Here is a 15,759-nt window from a genome sequence, read left to right as displayed (position 1 = left end):
ATTAGAAAAGGTAGGTATTCTATTTTAAGAACCACGGTGTTTTATTCTCTGTGAGGGATGCAGTGCGATTTGGAATGCTTGCTTATAACTCTGGGGTGGTTAAACAAGAAGAGCAAACTCAGAATCAGCAGCAGTCTTTAAAAAAAAATCCCCTTCTAAAATAACCTACAGAGAAATGGCAACCGTGCCAGTTACGGAACTGTAGCTCTCTCGGTGAAATCTGGGATATATTTTTCCTTTATGAGTCTCAGAAGGTTATTGGGAACTTTCCTTTGCATGTGTGACTGTAATTTCCAGTTCAGCTTTCTGCCAAATGTTGCATTTTCTAGAATCCAACTGAGAAGGCAGAAAGCACGGGGAGCCCGTTGCTCACCGCCCAGGGTCTGCTACACAGGGACCCCTTCGTGAGAGCAAGGCAACGAACAGCAGGCTCGTCCCTGACGAGTCAGTGTCAGCACAGAACAGGGACAGCTTACGGAGTCTCGTCCTTATGGGGGACACCTGATGCTGTGACGCCCAGAGCTCAGTCAGTAACAGTCACCGAATACACATGTGCTTTGGGCCCCAGGGCAGCTGCTGGTACCTGTCACTGCCTACTCTCACCATCTTCTTAGACAACTGTCTTTGCTGGACGAGAGACACAATGCTGCCCGGGGGGTCAAGCAACATTGGTGCAAATCCCCACCAACCCAAGGTGCACTGAAGAGATGAGCACAGATCAGATGGGGAACAGACGGGGAAGGTTGAAAGGAGCTGAAGGGAGACACATAAGGAGTTGGAGGAGAAAATATATAAAATGAAAAGGGGATCAGACACTTTCCCCTACCAGGCTGGTCCTAACCTCACGAACTGACCAATTGACTTCATTTTTTTTCCCTTTCTTCACCTTGTATTGAACGCCTACCATGTGCCAGGCTGTGTTCCAGGCACTAAAGATAGAGGGATGAATGGAGCAGACAGGAGCCCTGCTTCCGCGGAGTGTCCGTTCTAGGGGAGCTGATGCCCGGGGGGGAAGAGTCACACACAGTTCCCGCCGTGAAAGGTAGCTGCCAGGCCACCTCCGCCGTCCAGCCGTGCCTGCCTGGCTCGGTCTCCCTGAGACCACAGCCTCCTCTTCCACTGATTAACAGCACGCTGTCTGTCCTATTTCAAGGGACAAAAGTTGTAACTATGTGAGGTGATAGATGCAGTGATTGCACTTATTGCAGTGATCTTTGCAATATACACATACATATATCAAATCATTGTATTATACACCTTAAATTTACACCACGTTCTGTGTCAATTATATCTCAATAACATTGGGAGAAAGAAAGCAAGCAATACAGTGAAATATGGTGCTATGGAGCGTGAAACGTTTCGAAAAAGCTAAAAACAAAACAACCCAACAACCAATATGCCATCTATTAGTCTCTAGTTAATACCTTCCTAACAAGCTTTTAGGTGCTGCAGGAGGGGGAAAGGGTGTTCTCTCTCTCTGACGTCACCCAGCATTTAGAGACAGTGCTAGGTGCACAACAGGTTTTAAATAAATCAAAGTCTGTGGAGGATATAATATTGTATTGACTCTAATGTTCAGACACCTCAGATGAGCTGCATGCATGGATCTTTTCACTCTGGATCAGAATATCTTAGAAAGAATAAGGGGGTGACTCGCATACAGGAAGTACGTAATGAATGAATGAGTACCTGGCTTTCTTCAAAAAAAACAAGCTAGTATTGAGTTGTTCTATTTACCACATCAGAAGCCTAGTAGATGGGTACTATTTGCATCGGCATTTCACAGAGGAAGACTTGGAGGTTTTGAGTTGTTAAGAACTGTGCCTGAGACCACGTTTCCAGAGAGAAGGAGAGAGAGGGCTCAAGCCCAGGGAGCTGGATTCCAAGAGCTCCTAACACCATTCTTGGCTACTTCAGGTCCGGCTGGGGGATGTCTTACTAGCATTCAACGTTTTTGTCTCATTCCTTCTTCTAAAGAGACTTGCAAATACTTTTCGTTTGGTTTTCATGCTGATGTTACCCCATTTGCTAATTTGAATCTATTTAGCTTTCTTCCTATATTTCAAAGGAGGCTAGTCGTCCTTCTCCTAGATGTGGGATGTACGTTTCCCTTTTCAGCTTCAGGGCAGACTGAACAATGAAGGGAGACAGACAGCTTTCTGTTGTAGATTTTAAGGGAGTGCAGGTAAGGTCTCCCTACCCACAAAATCTTCCCCGCTTGCTTCCTGATGTTTAAAATCCCACCAACGCAGCTTCATTGTTTGGTTTTCAAGTCATGTCCTCTGTCAAAATGATGGTGACTAATATAACATAATAAAAAATTATTATATAAAAAAATGCAAATAAACCAGGGATTGTAAGCCATGCAGACTGCCAGCCTGCCCATCTTCCTTCTGCCATCCATCTTTTCCTTTAATAAATATTTTTGGATATAGACTCTAGCTGTGTAATGGTTTCTAGAAGTTTAAAGATGTATAAGTGGTCTCTGCCTTCAGGAAGGTCTTGACCCCTGGAGGCAGAAGAATGTAAAAGAAATGCAGTAGTGTTTCAGATATAAAGCTCAGGGATAGCTAAAAGGGAGGAATACATTGCTCTAATTGGAAAGATGAGCACAGATATTCCTTAAGCCTAAAGCCCTTCACACTTTAGTAAGAATGAACTATAAAGATTTTTTTCCGGAAGGTGTATTTTAGTGACAGGAGGCTTGGAGTGAGTGTGAGTTCAAGGGAATATTATAGAGGAAGAGAGGGAATGACAGCAAGAAAAACAGTTCACCATGAAAACCCTGGAATCCAGGTCATAACACTAAGCTGATTTCAGAACTGAGAGTAGATTGGGCCCTCCTCGCTTACAGGCACCTGCCCCATTGTCAGGCCACGTGTTAAAACACCCTAATAAAAGATTCGGTATTTTTGCCAACGGGTTCATGTCTACTCTATAAGGTGAAAAAGTTGTTGCGTTGTTGTGAGCGGCTGGTAGGCACAGAGGCAAGCACTTCTCCACTGGGTATACTAGGAGTCACCAAGCTTCTTCTATCACCTGCAGGACAGCTAATATTTGAGGCTTTGTGGGCCCCAGGTCTTGTAAGGACTGTGGTGTGGCTCAGCCACAGGCAAATAAAAGCCCCCAAGGCCGGGATGCGAATGAATGTGTGTGGTCGCGTTCCAATGAAACTATTCACAAAAACAGACAGCGGGCTGAAGTCCATAGCGCGTAGTTTGCTAGCTCCTGGTTTCTACCCTTTAACAGACAGATTAAAAGCCTCCATTAAGGAAGTGCAAGATTTAAATAAAGTTTCAATACATTTTTTGAGGGGCGGCCCCCATCGTCTAGTTGGACAGCAGGGTCTCCTGCAGAGCCCGTTCCCAATGTTAGATGACTGCAGGGCCTGGCCTGGTATGGAGCCACCGGAAGGAAGCAGCCCTTCGAGCAAACAGCTGCGGAAAAGTCTGTGGCGCGTGAAGGAGGAGGGAGGGTGCAGAAGGCAGGCAGACAGTATGCAAAATGAAAAAGCAACCGACAGAATGGGAGAAGATATTTGCAAATGTCTTATCAGATAAAGGGCTAGTATCCAAAATCTATGAAGAACTTACCATAATCGACACCCAAAGCACAAAAAATCCAGTCAAGAAATGGGCAGAAGACATGAACAGACATTTCTCCCAAAAAGACACACACATGTCCAACAGACACATGAAAAAATGCTCCACATCACTTGGCACCAGGGAAATACAAATCAAAACCACAATGATACCACCTTACACCAATCAGAATGGATAGAATTAACAAGTCAGGAAATGACAGATGTGGGTGAGGACATGGAGAAAGGGGAAGCCTCTTGCACTGCTGGTGGGAATGCAAGCTGGTGCAGCCACTCTGGAAAACAGTATGGAGGGTCCTCAAAAAGTTAAAAATAGAGCTACCCTACGACCCAGCAATTGCCTACCAGGTATTTATCCAAAGGATACAAAAATGCTGATTCAAAGGGACACACANATGCAAGCTGGTGCAGCCACTCTGGAAAACAGTATGGAGGGTCCTCAAAAAGTTAAAAATAGAGCTACCCTATGACCCAGCAATTGCCTACCAGGTATTTATCCAAAGGATACAAAAATGCTGATTCAAAGGGACACACGCACCCCAATGTCTACAGGAGATTATCAACAATAGCCAAATTGTGGAAAGAGCTCAGATGTCCATCAACAGAAGAATGGATAAAGAAGATGTGGTCCATATATCCCACGGAATATTACTCAGCCATCAGAAAGGATCAAATCTTGCCATTTGCAGTGACACGGATGGAACTAGAGGGTATTATGCTGAGCAAAATAAGTCAGTCAGAGAAAGACATATACCATATGATTTATGGTATTCCTCACATGTGGAATTTAAGAAACAAAACAGATGAACATAGTGGAAGGGAAGGAAAAATAAGATGAAAACAGAGAGGGAGGCAAACCATGGGAGGCACTGAACTCTAGGAAACAAACTGAGGGTTGCTGGAGGGGAGGGGGGAAAGGATGATTGGGTGATGGGCATTAAGGAGGGCCCTTGATATAATGAGCACTGGCTGTGATTTGCAACTGATGAGTCACTACGTCTGGGGGGATAAAAAAGGCAGGCAGACAGGATCTTTGCGCTGCAGAAGCTTAGCTGGTTATCAAAGATTCATGCTTAAAGAAGTATAGAATGAGTGGTCTGGTCTGTGATTGGTGAAAAACTGCTTCTTTCTAGTGGTAATATATAAATGTTTATTTAACATATTAATTCATAGATTATAGTTACTTAGGCCTTCATTTATTCATTCACAAACATTGCTTATGTTGTGCCAAGTCTTGCACTGAGTCCTGGAGAAACAATATTGAATAAATCAGGGTCATCACTGGACACCAAGATGTCCAAATTACCTCCCGTCTAAATCCCTGTTGTGATTTTGGGTAACCTTCCACTATTTGGTAATATGTGATTATGATATATTGAACTCTGCAGAATTTTTTAAACCCTCAATCCCTTGGACCAAGCTGTTCCTTTGAATTTACCAAGACTAGTTCTGTTATAGTCTTACAAAGATCCTGCCTGTCAATTATGATTACCCACATGCCATCTTGTGCAAATGGCTTGAGGCATCCCATCACTTACACCATATGTCTGCTAACTCCATCTTAAAATCAGAGCTGGACACAGACCTCACCTGTTCTAGGAGGCATTGCTTTATTAGAAACTCTCAGATACCTATCTCCATCCCTGATGGCTTCTCTAATCAACTACGTGCTCGAATCTCCACTCCAACGATCCATAGGTCCTCAAATTTAATATGCCCAAACTTGAAGTCAAGACTTATCCCCTGCCTACCCTCCTTCCCCTCCTTCGCCCTCCCGCACAAGGCTACTTAGATCAGTGAATGGAACTATTTGCCACCCAGCGAGGCAGGCCCAAAGCTTGGAGGTCATATTTGACAACTTCCTTCCCCTCACCCCTGTCTATGCACAAAGTCTAGGTCATTCTATCTCCTAAATACCTCTGCAACTGAGATACTTTTTCTAACACCAGTGCGTTCATCAGAGCCTAACTAGTAACATCTCATATCGGGACACTCTAATTGTTCTGCCGGAGTCCGCTCTCACCTAATTGTCATGTCCACCCTGTCTCCATCTGATCATATCCATCCATTCATTGGTTTCAAACTGCTCTCAGGATAAGGAGCAAAATCCCTGAGCACCCTGCTAGAGATCTACTCTAACCAACATCGCCATCTTTCTCCGAGACCACTCTCTTTTTCCCTTTTTCTGACACAGCTGAATTAGGTATCTTTTTGGAGCTTTATTCTGGTCTGCACGTGTAGATTTGCATTCATGATTCCATTCTCCATCAACTTTTGCATCCACACCCTTTGCCGGTAACACCTCCGTGCTCTCCCACTGTTGGTGGCACAGAATTTCCTGCCCCAGGGTTCAGTCATGTGACCTGCTCTGGCCAATAGAACCAGGCAAGATACTGACCCCAGGCTGCAAGAGGCCTTGCATGCTTCCTCGTCCTCTTGAACCCCTCTTTTCACCACAGCAAGAAAATGCCCAGGGTAGCCCTTTGTCTCCATGAAAAGAATGAAGAACCCTGGGAGTGGAACTACCAGCTGAGACCACCCTCCATCAACTCACACCCAGCAGACACCTGGACACTTACGAAACAATAGCTGGTTGTTGTTTTAAGCCACTGAGGTGTGGGGCGGTTTGTCCTGCAGCAATAGCTCATTGATAGGCTAACACAGTAATTTGCCTTTTCCTGTGGCTTTGTTAATATCCTCAGCCTTTGTTTACTCCTTTAGGTGGACGGGGGTTAAAATCAACAAAGACTGCGTCTTCGACCAATGACCAATCTCATCCTTCTCCTCTGAATCGCAAACTTGTGTCCCGTAATAAAACAGTGGCTAATTCCTGAGAATTTCTCTGTGACTTTCCAAATGAACCTAGGGCCTTCCTGCCCATCCTGCAAATGGGGTGGATGAAATGGAGCTTGGACCTTCCCCTTGCTGCCACAGAGTCTCTTCATCCCTGGGAGGATGGCAGATCCGCTACCGTAACCTGTGGACCGAGCTGAACCACTCAGGGCTGGTTTCAGGAGCGATGCCCTCTGCCTGCTTCCCCAGTAAGGGCACCGCCTGTCAGAAGCGGCTGGTAAAGGTCGTCCTAGATTTACAGCAGCTGCCTCTTGCTCTTTTTTATCCTTGTCCCTGAAGTTCTCTTTGAAAATCTGTTGAATGTTTCTGGCCTTTATATTTTCTCGACCCGACAAAACCAGTTACTAAGTGGATGTTAATGAAGCCATGGGGCCCAGTCATTGGCAATTCAGAACGAAAACCGTGACCCTGTGTGGCTGTTGTACTTCGTCCCCCAAAGTCCGCAGCGAAATGCTGTGCTCTTCAAGGAGACTCTTGAAATGAAGACTCTCCCCCATAAATGTTACGTGACTCGGGGGCTATAGAACAAAGCGCCCTGATGAACATGCCTTTGGGCTTGTTGTGTCAGAACAGACACAGGGCTGGAAAAGTGAGGAATGAACAGTTTTCGTGGCATGAGAGCAAATAAAGACAAATACACCTGGACAGACGCAATGCTTCTCTCGGAAATCAATTCTAAAAATAGACGTTTTAGTTTTGCTCAAATCTACCCCAAATTCCCAAGCAGACATCTGGAAAGGAGAGGCAGTTAAGTTTCCTAGCTGAGATGTTTGGATATTTCTTTTTTGGTGGCGTGAGGGAGGGGGGAGAAGATTAGAAATTTGAACACTCTGTCCCTTCTCTGCTTTTAAAATAGCCATGCCAGGTTGTCTTCAAACGGCATGGATTTGCAAGAGGCCACCTTTGCTACCAGGCTAGCAGCCTGACAGACCGTCCCCAAGCTGACCTTCTCTAGAAGAAGTGAGGTAGACTTCCCAAACTATTGTACCCTTTGACTTGGGAGCCGACATGTCCTGAAAAGTATGTGTCCCCTCAGTAGTGACTTCCCGTGCTGTCTCCCATCATAGGACGCCCCAGCCTTTGGGGTAGTATGGCAACCCAGAGACCTGTTTTGCTTTGCAGCCCACGAGTGAGCACAGGAGGCTTGGAGCTGTGTCACCTGAGGACCAGGGGGCCATGTGGCAGGGCTGGGCGGTGGAAGAGAGGCCTGAGGAAGCGACCCCTCACTGATGGGCTGAGGCACAGGATGGGGTTCAAATGAGTCAGCTGTGTGGAGGGCCCTTTCGGGGTCTGGAGGCAAACTTGAGTGGAGCCTCAAGGGCAATAGAGAGTGTGAAGAATTCTTTGGGCTTCCAGGTAGACTCTTGGAGAAGTAACATGGAGAGCCTGCAGGCTCTTTCCAGCTTCCAGGCTCCTTCCCGGTGGGCATTTCCAAGGTCTCTTGCTGAGACAGTGAGTGTGAAGTCCCACAGCCATTGCCCCTTAATCGCCTCAACATGTGAGAGGCAGAGACGCGGCCCAGGGCCTTGCTGGTCAGAGTGGAGAAGGCTTCCCTGGTTCTCACAGGGCTTCTTTGACAGACTCCTCAGGGGGAGCTGAGGAGCGGCCCCGTAACCTTGGGTCTGCACCTCCGGGCAGGATGGCTCCATCTTCCCTCTGCAGTTAAGAGGCCCCATTGCTGGAATCTTCCAGGGGACATTGTCGGACTTGGCTGTTCTCTGAACCATACTGGGATTGTTGAGTTTCTGAACTCCAGGGCTGCTTTCCCTCTGGTATGCCTTTGTCCTTTCCCAGAGGACAGTTCCCTGCGGGTTGCTGCATCTTTAAGCATGGAGAGTGGAGTGTGCATTCTGTTGCAAATGAGGGAGACTGACTTGAGAAAAAAGGCATCTAAAATTTCACATGAAAACCTCTAATCCCTCGAGGAAAATAGGTAGAGACCACTTATCATTAGCATCCTTTATGTTTTGCAGACAATTGACAGTAAGTGATTTCAGCCTTCCCATCTGAATAGTTGTTATGTTGAAATTTGTTTACTGTTTACTTATGCCTTCCAGGTTGAAACAAACAATGTTTTATTTATTTACTTATTTATAAAAAATTTTTTATTATGTTATGTTAGTCACCATACAGTACCTCCTTAGTTTTTGATGTAGTGTTCCATGGTTCATTGTTTGCGTATAACAAACAATGTTTTAAAAACTAATATTAGTGATGGAGCATCTGGGCGGCCAGGCAGTTAAGTGTCCAACTGTTGGGTTTCAGCTCAGATTATGATCATGGGGTCTTGGGACTGAGCCCGAAGTTGGGCTCTGCGCTCATCACTCATTGGTGAGTCTGCTTGGAATTCTCTCTCTCCTTCTGCCCCTCTTCCCTCTCCCTCTCATGTGTGGCCACTTCTTCGCTCTTCTCTCTCTCTCTCAAATAAATAAATCTTTACTAAAAAAAAAGCCAAAAAAGCCCAAAAAACAAAAAACCCTTAGTGACATACGAGAATTTTTGGAAGCCACAAAGCTCATTGTCTTTTGATTATTCCATTTTTTTTAAACGATTTTATTTACTTACTCATGGAGGGGGGGGCAGAGGCAGAAGGAGAAGCAGTCTCCCCGCAGAGCAGGGAGCCCTATGTAGGATTTGATCTCAGGACCCCGGGATCACAACCTGAGCCACCTGGGTGCCCTGATTGTTCCTGAAGACAGTGAAATATACATTAATGTTTTCTTACATTATGTATGCATGTATGTATGTATGTATGTATTTATTATGGTGCTTTGGTGTATTCCAGGGAAATAAGGATATAAGGAGAAGAAGAACAAAGCCCCTTCCCTCAAGGTTTCAATTACAGAATGAGATGATTTCAAAGATATTGCTGTAAAGTATTTTGCAAAAGACATTCTAGATTTTACCCATCCTCGTGCTTTGGAAAAAATAACTTGCAAATTGAAAAGAAAAACCCAGATGTCAGCCAAATGCCCTACTTCTCGTGATTAGAAGTGTTTTCTAGGACTCACTCATGCAGGACTGCCTCTCAGTTAAGCTCTTCTCATGCTCGAGGCCAGCTGATTCTACCATTTGAGAACTTGATCCGTGGCAACACGGACATGACTTATTACAACTCCGTTGTTTTGTCGTTTCCCCTATGAAGAAAGTAGTCTTGTGTAGAAAAGCATTGATCCTTACCCATCCTGCCAGCTCTTGCATCGGCGTTAACTCTTAATTATTTATGGACCCGGTGTGCGGCTGTGGATCACAGAGAATAACCATCTTCCTTCGTCACAGGCACCGTGGAAAGTGCTTTCAGACTGTGGCTGGTTTACAGATGAAACAGCAGTAGTTGACCGCATATTCTGAGATCTCCGGTAATAATTTCAGCAAGTCTGTAACTCTAAAGCAAAAACTCAGCAATCTGAAATGCTTTGGGAATGAATGCATTTGGATAGCCACAATTTAAGGAGAGCTAATAATTTCTCTTTTAGGGCTATATGATTTTAATAGCTGCTAACACTCACTAGACCTATTTCTACAGCGCACTATTTACTCCCTCAACTTGATAACAGAGAATACTGCACAGCAGTAAATCTTTTCTTGATGACCTGGCCTCCTTAAGTTGATTATCACTCAGAGGAATAGTTGATACGCAGTGACCGTTGCTGTGTGTTTACTCCAGTTTTATGGACAATACAATAATTGTTTCAGATTTTTATAGCATATGATTATTCACCCCACACTAAATGGCCTCCCACTGATGTAGTCCCGAATTCTTATTCATTATTTCTCATGGCTATTTGGGTGCTTGCCTATGTTGGCCACTCTCTCTGCTCTTTGTTTCTTCCAGTCTGTTTTAGGCATAGAAATCCAACAACCCTACGGAGAGAGGATTCATAGACTCTTAGGTTTACTCTCATCAATAAAGGGTAGGAGTGCAATGTTACGACATTGTCATGACAATACTGTGACATTGATTTTGGGGGACTCTGTGTTCTCTTATATTTACTCCCTGGTTCTCATCTGGCTTAAGGGCAAATGAAACGAATAAATACTAGAATTTAAACTAGAGAGCTGTTCAAGGAGCTTCTTAGATATGAATTAAAGTCAATTCAACTCTTACTTACAAAAGATATCTACAATTCTTAATACTGGGTTGCTTTAATATTTTGAACTGTGGTCTCAAGTGTTACGAAACTTCACATGTGGAACAAAAATGCATGCTATACCCATATTTTGGGGGTGAGGGAAGAGCTAAGAAATTCACATTCTCGTTCAGGTGGGGCTGAACTGATTTTGCTTCTAGATCGATACTTTCTGGCTGCTGCTTTAAAGGCTGAGACCAGCTTTGCTGGAGGGCAAGGAAGAGGCCCATTTCAACCTTTGATGAAAACAGAGATATCAGGTCTCTTTTTCGGGCCTGGACAGGAGGGGCCAGTTCCTCACTCTCCCAAGAGAAAAAGGGCCGAGTTGAGGACTGGAGTTACATGTGCTTTCACACATACATGCCCAGGAAATGGAATTATTTTCTCCTCGACAGCCACGTCCAAGTTCTAGGCAGCAACACCATTAAAGGAATTGAGTATGAATCCATTGGTACTTTCAAGGAGAGTTCTATCAGAATGCTTAGTACTTGGGTTTCCCCGTGGTTCTTGTGACTTCTTTTTCCTTTGAAGTGTTAGGACACTGCTTTGGATTTCCTTTCCAGTCATAGTGGCCAGTAGGAAGTCATTATGTCCAATAGGACTTAAGGGTCACTAAATATTATTGATTGGCCAATGTCTCGAATACTGGAACTTAAGTAGCAGTAACTGCTGGCCTGACTGTCTGTAGAACTAGAGAAATTTTGCGTACAGCGGGTCTCTGGCAGGCAGTCTGCAGAGAAGGGAGAGCCCAGCCTCTGGAGTCAGCCACTTGCTGGCTGTCCCCATCTCACCACCAGCTAGCCTGTGACCTAGGACAAGCCTGTGCTCTCTGGAAGTCTCTAGGCTGCATTTATGGAAGGACATTGGAGTACCTCCCTCCCCCTGGGGGTAGTGGCGGGCATTAAATAGATAACACCCAGGTTCCGGGGGAGGGGGGCGCTCCCTAAATGATTACCCCCACGGATCTCATAAGGAGTCAAAAGTTCACTGAAAAGGTAAGGCAAACTCATCTCCTGTATGTTCTCTAAAAGACAAACTCAGCAAGTGATCATTAAAGAGATGATTTGCCAGCCTTTGACCTCCCAAGCAAATACCACCCACACAGCTGGGGAAGCTATCTCGGTGTCCTTGAGATTAAAACCACACGGATTAACGTCTCACCCATTCTTCTCAGACCTGGAGAGACCTGCAAGACAGACCCGAGAGCAGCTGGTAGCGACAGGATCAGACAAACAGAAAGTGTGAGAGGGAAAGCCACCAGCCCCGAAGTTACCTTTAACACCCGTGGGACGGTCTGCAGCATCCAGCGGGTTCCTGAGAAGGGAGTCAGCAGATTCGGGGTGAGCTGCCGGGCGAAGGTTTGGAAGGACAGCTTCCAGCCTGTGACAGTGGACTGTCCCGGCCAAGGGCAGGCAAACTTGAGGGAACTGACCTCTCCCCTCCTTAGAGAATGTTCTAGGTATTTGTTTCTGAAAAAGCCTAAAGGGAAGAAAGTTCAGAATCTAAGACTGCCTAAGAAAAACCATTTGTTTTTGTTGAACAATGGATGATCCAATTCAGAAATGATGCAAATGTGGCTTTTTTCTTCCCTTCAGGTGATCAAGAGTAATCACTGACAGTTCTACCAGGGGGTTCTAGTCCGTTGATTTTCTCTATAAAGTTGTGCGAATCATTCCTTTCAATCCGACTTTGCTCATGTCTTAAAACATTTTGTGTGGATCTATTTAATCAATGGGCTGTTTTGATAAGCACTGAATAATAGACGAAATGATCATTACACTTGGGAACAAATTTGTGAGCATTAATTTTCAGATAATTAAAACGGGATTGGAAAAACATTTGTATCTACCAGCATTCTCATTTGAGCAGTCCCCAAGAATGTAGGCCATACTAAGAAATATTTCTGCAGAATCTTTATAAAAACAAATTCAAACAAACTCTAAGTCCAGTTTACTGAAGTTTTCATTGCTTAGAATCTTTACAGGTACTTATTATTATTATTTTTTAGTTGAAATTCAATTAGCCAACATATAGTACATCATTAGTTTTGATGTAATGTTCAAAGATTCATTAGATGAGCATAACACCCAGTGCTCATCACATCGTGTGCCCTCCTTAATACCCATCACCCTGTTACCCCATCCCCCCCACCCAACTCCCTTCTGTAACCCTCAGTTTTTTCCAGGAGTCCAGAGTCTCTCATGGTTTGTCTCCCTCTCTGATTTCTTCCCCTTCAGTTTTCCCTCCCTTTTCTTATTGTCCTCGGCACTATTCCTTATATTCCACATATGAGCAAAACCATACGGCAATTGTCTTTCTCTGATTGACTTATTTCACTTAGCATAATCTCCTCCAGTTCCATCCGTGTTGATGTAAATGGTAAGTATTCATCCTTTCTGATGGCTGAGTAATATCCCATTGTATGTATGGACCACATCTTCTTTATCCAGTCATCTGTCAATGGACATCTCGGCTCCTTCCACAGTTTGGCTATTGGGGATATTGCTGCTATGAACATTGGGGTGCAGCTGCCCCTTCTTTTCATTACATCTGTATCTTTGGGGTAGATACTACTGGGTCGTAGGGTAGCTCTATTTTTAACTGCTTGAGGAACCTCCGTACTGTTTTCCAGAGTGGCTATACAGGCTTGCATTCCCACCAGCACTGTAAGAGGGTTCCCCTTTCTCTGCATCCTCCCCAACATTCGTTGTTTCCTGCCTTGTTAATTTTAGCCACCCAGGGACACTAGTGTTTCTGGAGAAGCTGGCTTTCAGAGTCTTTCTATTTCTCTTTGGGATACCAAATTTACACGTGCTTATGGTGGCGGTTTCTGTAGGTGAGCGGTTCTCAGAGTGGGTTCCCTGGATCAGCAGCCTAAGCATCACTTAGGAACTTGTTTGAAAGGTAAATTCTTACCCTTCCCCCACCTCCTGAACTGGGAACGCTGGGGTGGGGCTGGAAGTCTGGGTTTTAACATGGCCTCCTGGAAGATTGTTATATTTGTTAGAAATTTGAGAACTGTTGCCTTAGGGGAAAACGGGTCTTATTTATACGTCTTGCTCTTATTATAATCTTACTATTAGTCTCGAATCTTCTCACTTTGGCCTTATTGGAACATCATTTACTTAGAACTTTGGAAAACGACTTGACCTCCTTCCTTTACAACCGTTACCACCACGCCCGCCACCAAACCAAAACTGCGGTATCAAGGGCCGGTATAAAATGGTCTGAAAAGAACAGTTTCATTTTAGGAAGAAAGAAAAATGAATAGAGTACCTTAGCTTTTGGTTCATGGCACGAAGGTCGTACTTTATCTACTAGTCTCCTCACGTGTGCGTGATTGAAAAACTGTCTCTCCCGGGAGATATGATAATGGAATATTTGATTCCCATCCCCAAATTTCCAACCTCTGGCTGTAACTTAAACAAGGAAATTAAGAGTCTACAGAAAGGTCACAAAGTTATTACCAGGCAAAAATAAGAAATAAAAAAATACAAAGTGGCGCAACCTCTAAGGAGAAGGGCAACGGGGAGGAATTTGGGATGGGGAGGGGACATCCTGCAGGACAGGTAATGCCTAGGTGGGGTTCTCCTTCAAGACCCCCGGGGCGATTGCCTTGAAAACGAACGGGGCCCTTTCTGTCTCCCTGCGCTTGCGACACAGGAAGATTCTCTCCAATTCCGCCAAGGGGGCAGCTTTCGGCATGCTTTCCTTTATTCTTACAATCTGTAGACTATTTCACTGGGCTCTGTAGTTACTCGATTTGCTGCGCCTTTGAGGGAAATATCTACTTGCTTGCCATGGATTTATGGCCATGGAAGAGTTGAACTAGGTTCTGATAATGTGTGGGTTTATGCCAAAATATCTCAAATAGAATTTGTTTTGAAGGAAGAAAGGACATACCCTTAAATCAACAGATTGCTTGCTCACTGGTTTTGAAGACTAAGGCACGGAGAAGGATTTAGAGCCACAGCTGCGCTCAGAGCCAACCCTCAGGCTTTGTGCCTTTGCAGAAATACGGGGCAGAATAGCTCCCCACGTGCTCAGTCCTCTGATTGCTGAGACTTCTTACCAGGAACAAAGACAGAGGCCTTCCCACATGCAGCCCTAGTGCTGTATATAGGCTGAGATGAGAAGGTCCTACGCACTGGGCTTCCCAAAGAGTTCCCAGTGCCCTTCTCCATTGTGAGTCTCAGGACAGTGCCAACCTCACCATTTTGAGTTGGGGTTTTAGTAGACACATTTTTTTTTTTTTTTTACTAGCCTCTCTGGATCTGTGCCCTATGACCCTTTCCAAAGACTTGTGATTTCCATTTAGGTTTTCTGAGTTTCTATCATGCTTATTGCATGACCAATTTGAAAAGTGGAGCACATGACCTCGGCTAAGCCAAATATGCGTACTAACCCCCTTCACCCCACAACTGGCTCAAGGATTGTTCAGGAGATGGGCACGTGAGCTAAGCCTGTCCAATCAATGTGACTCTCAGGAGTTTTGCTGAGATGCTGGGACAGAGACTCTCTCTTCTGATGGATGTGAAAGGGGAGGCATGCAGCACGGGGAACTGTTGCCAGCCATCTTGAGACCTGGGGCTGCAGGAGCTCGTCTTAGGGTATATGTAACACCGAGGCTGAGGGCGCTCTTAGAAACAAAACAAACCTGGGCTTTAGTGACATTATTGGGTAGCTGAATCTGTCCTCACTGGATTCCACAGACATTTCTCTCTATTTATGTTTTCCCAAGTTGCTAACGTTCCTTACTGTAAGTTAAGCCACATGGAGTTATGTTGTCTTTGTTTGGATACAAATGGATCTTCCTGGGTATAGAGGTATCAGCTGGGGGTCTATTAATTCCTCTCCCTAACTTCCAGAACTTGTTCTCAGGAAGAGGGCTGCTTTCATTGTCATTTTTATTTTGTTTATTTTATTTTTATCCAGAATTGCTTAAACCGTATCTAGAGAATTAAATCCTGCAGATTTCTGGTCTGTAGATGGTACCAGTCCTTGATTTCCATGGTTATGCAGATGTTTTCCAATGTGAATAATTTTTTGGTCTTTGTATTGGTTTTCTATTACTGCATAATAAATTGCCATAAATTTAGTGGCTCAAAACAACACATATTTACTATCTTACAGTTAACTGTGGGTCGGAAGTCCAAGTACTGCTTATCTGAATCT

General features: G+C 44.6%; 1 protein-coding gene across 1 annotated transcript in view; it reads right to left on the bottom strand.

Moving 5' to 3' along the window:
* Nucleotides 1–14,768, bottom strand: part of PLEKHG7 (pleckstrin homology and RhoGEF domain containing G7) — a 56,685-nt gene extending 41,917 nt beyond the window's left edge. The window contains 6 exon segments of the mRNA XM_034643667.1: nucleotides 6,274–6,285; nucleotides 7,582–7,973; nucleotides 7,975–8,275; nucleotides 10,669–10,820; nucleotides 11,858–12,063; nucleotides 14,657–14,768. Coding sequence (XP_034499558.1) covers nucleotides 6,274–6,285; nucleotides 7,582–7,973; nucleotides 7,975–8,275; nucleotides 10,669–10,820; nucleotides 11,858–12,063; nucleotides 14,657–14,768 — 1,175 coding nt within the window.
* Nucleotides 14,769–15,759: the final 991 nt, after the last annotated feature.

The sequence above is a fragment of the Ailuropoda melanoleuca genome, chromosome 15, assembly GCF_002007445.2.
Source record: "Ailuropoda melanoleuca isolate Jingjing chromosome 15, ASM200744v2, whole genome shotgun sequence".
Taxonomy (NCBI): domain Eukaryota; kingdom Metazoa; phylum Chordata; class Mammalia; order Carnivora; family Ursidae; genus Ailuropoda; species Ailuropoda melanoleuca.
The sequence above is the reverse complement of the archived record's forward strand: the minus strand, read 5'-3'. Positions and strand labels throughout refer to the sequence as shown.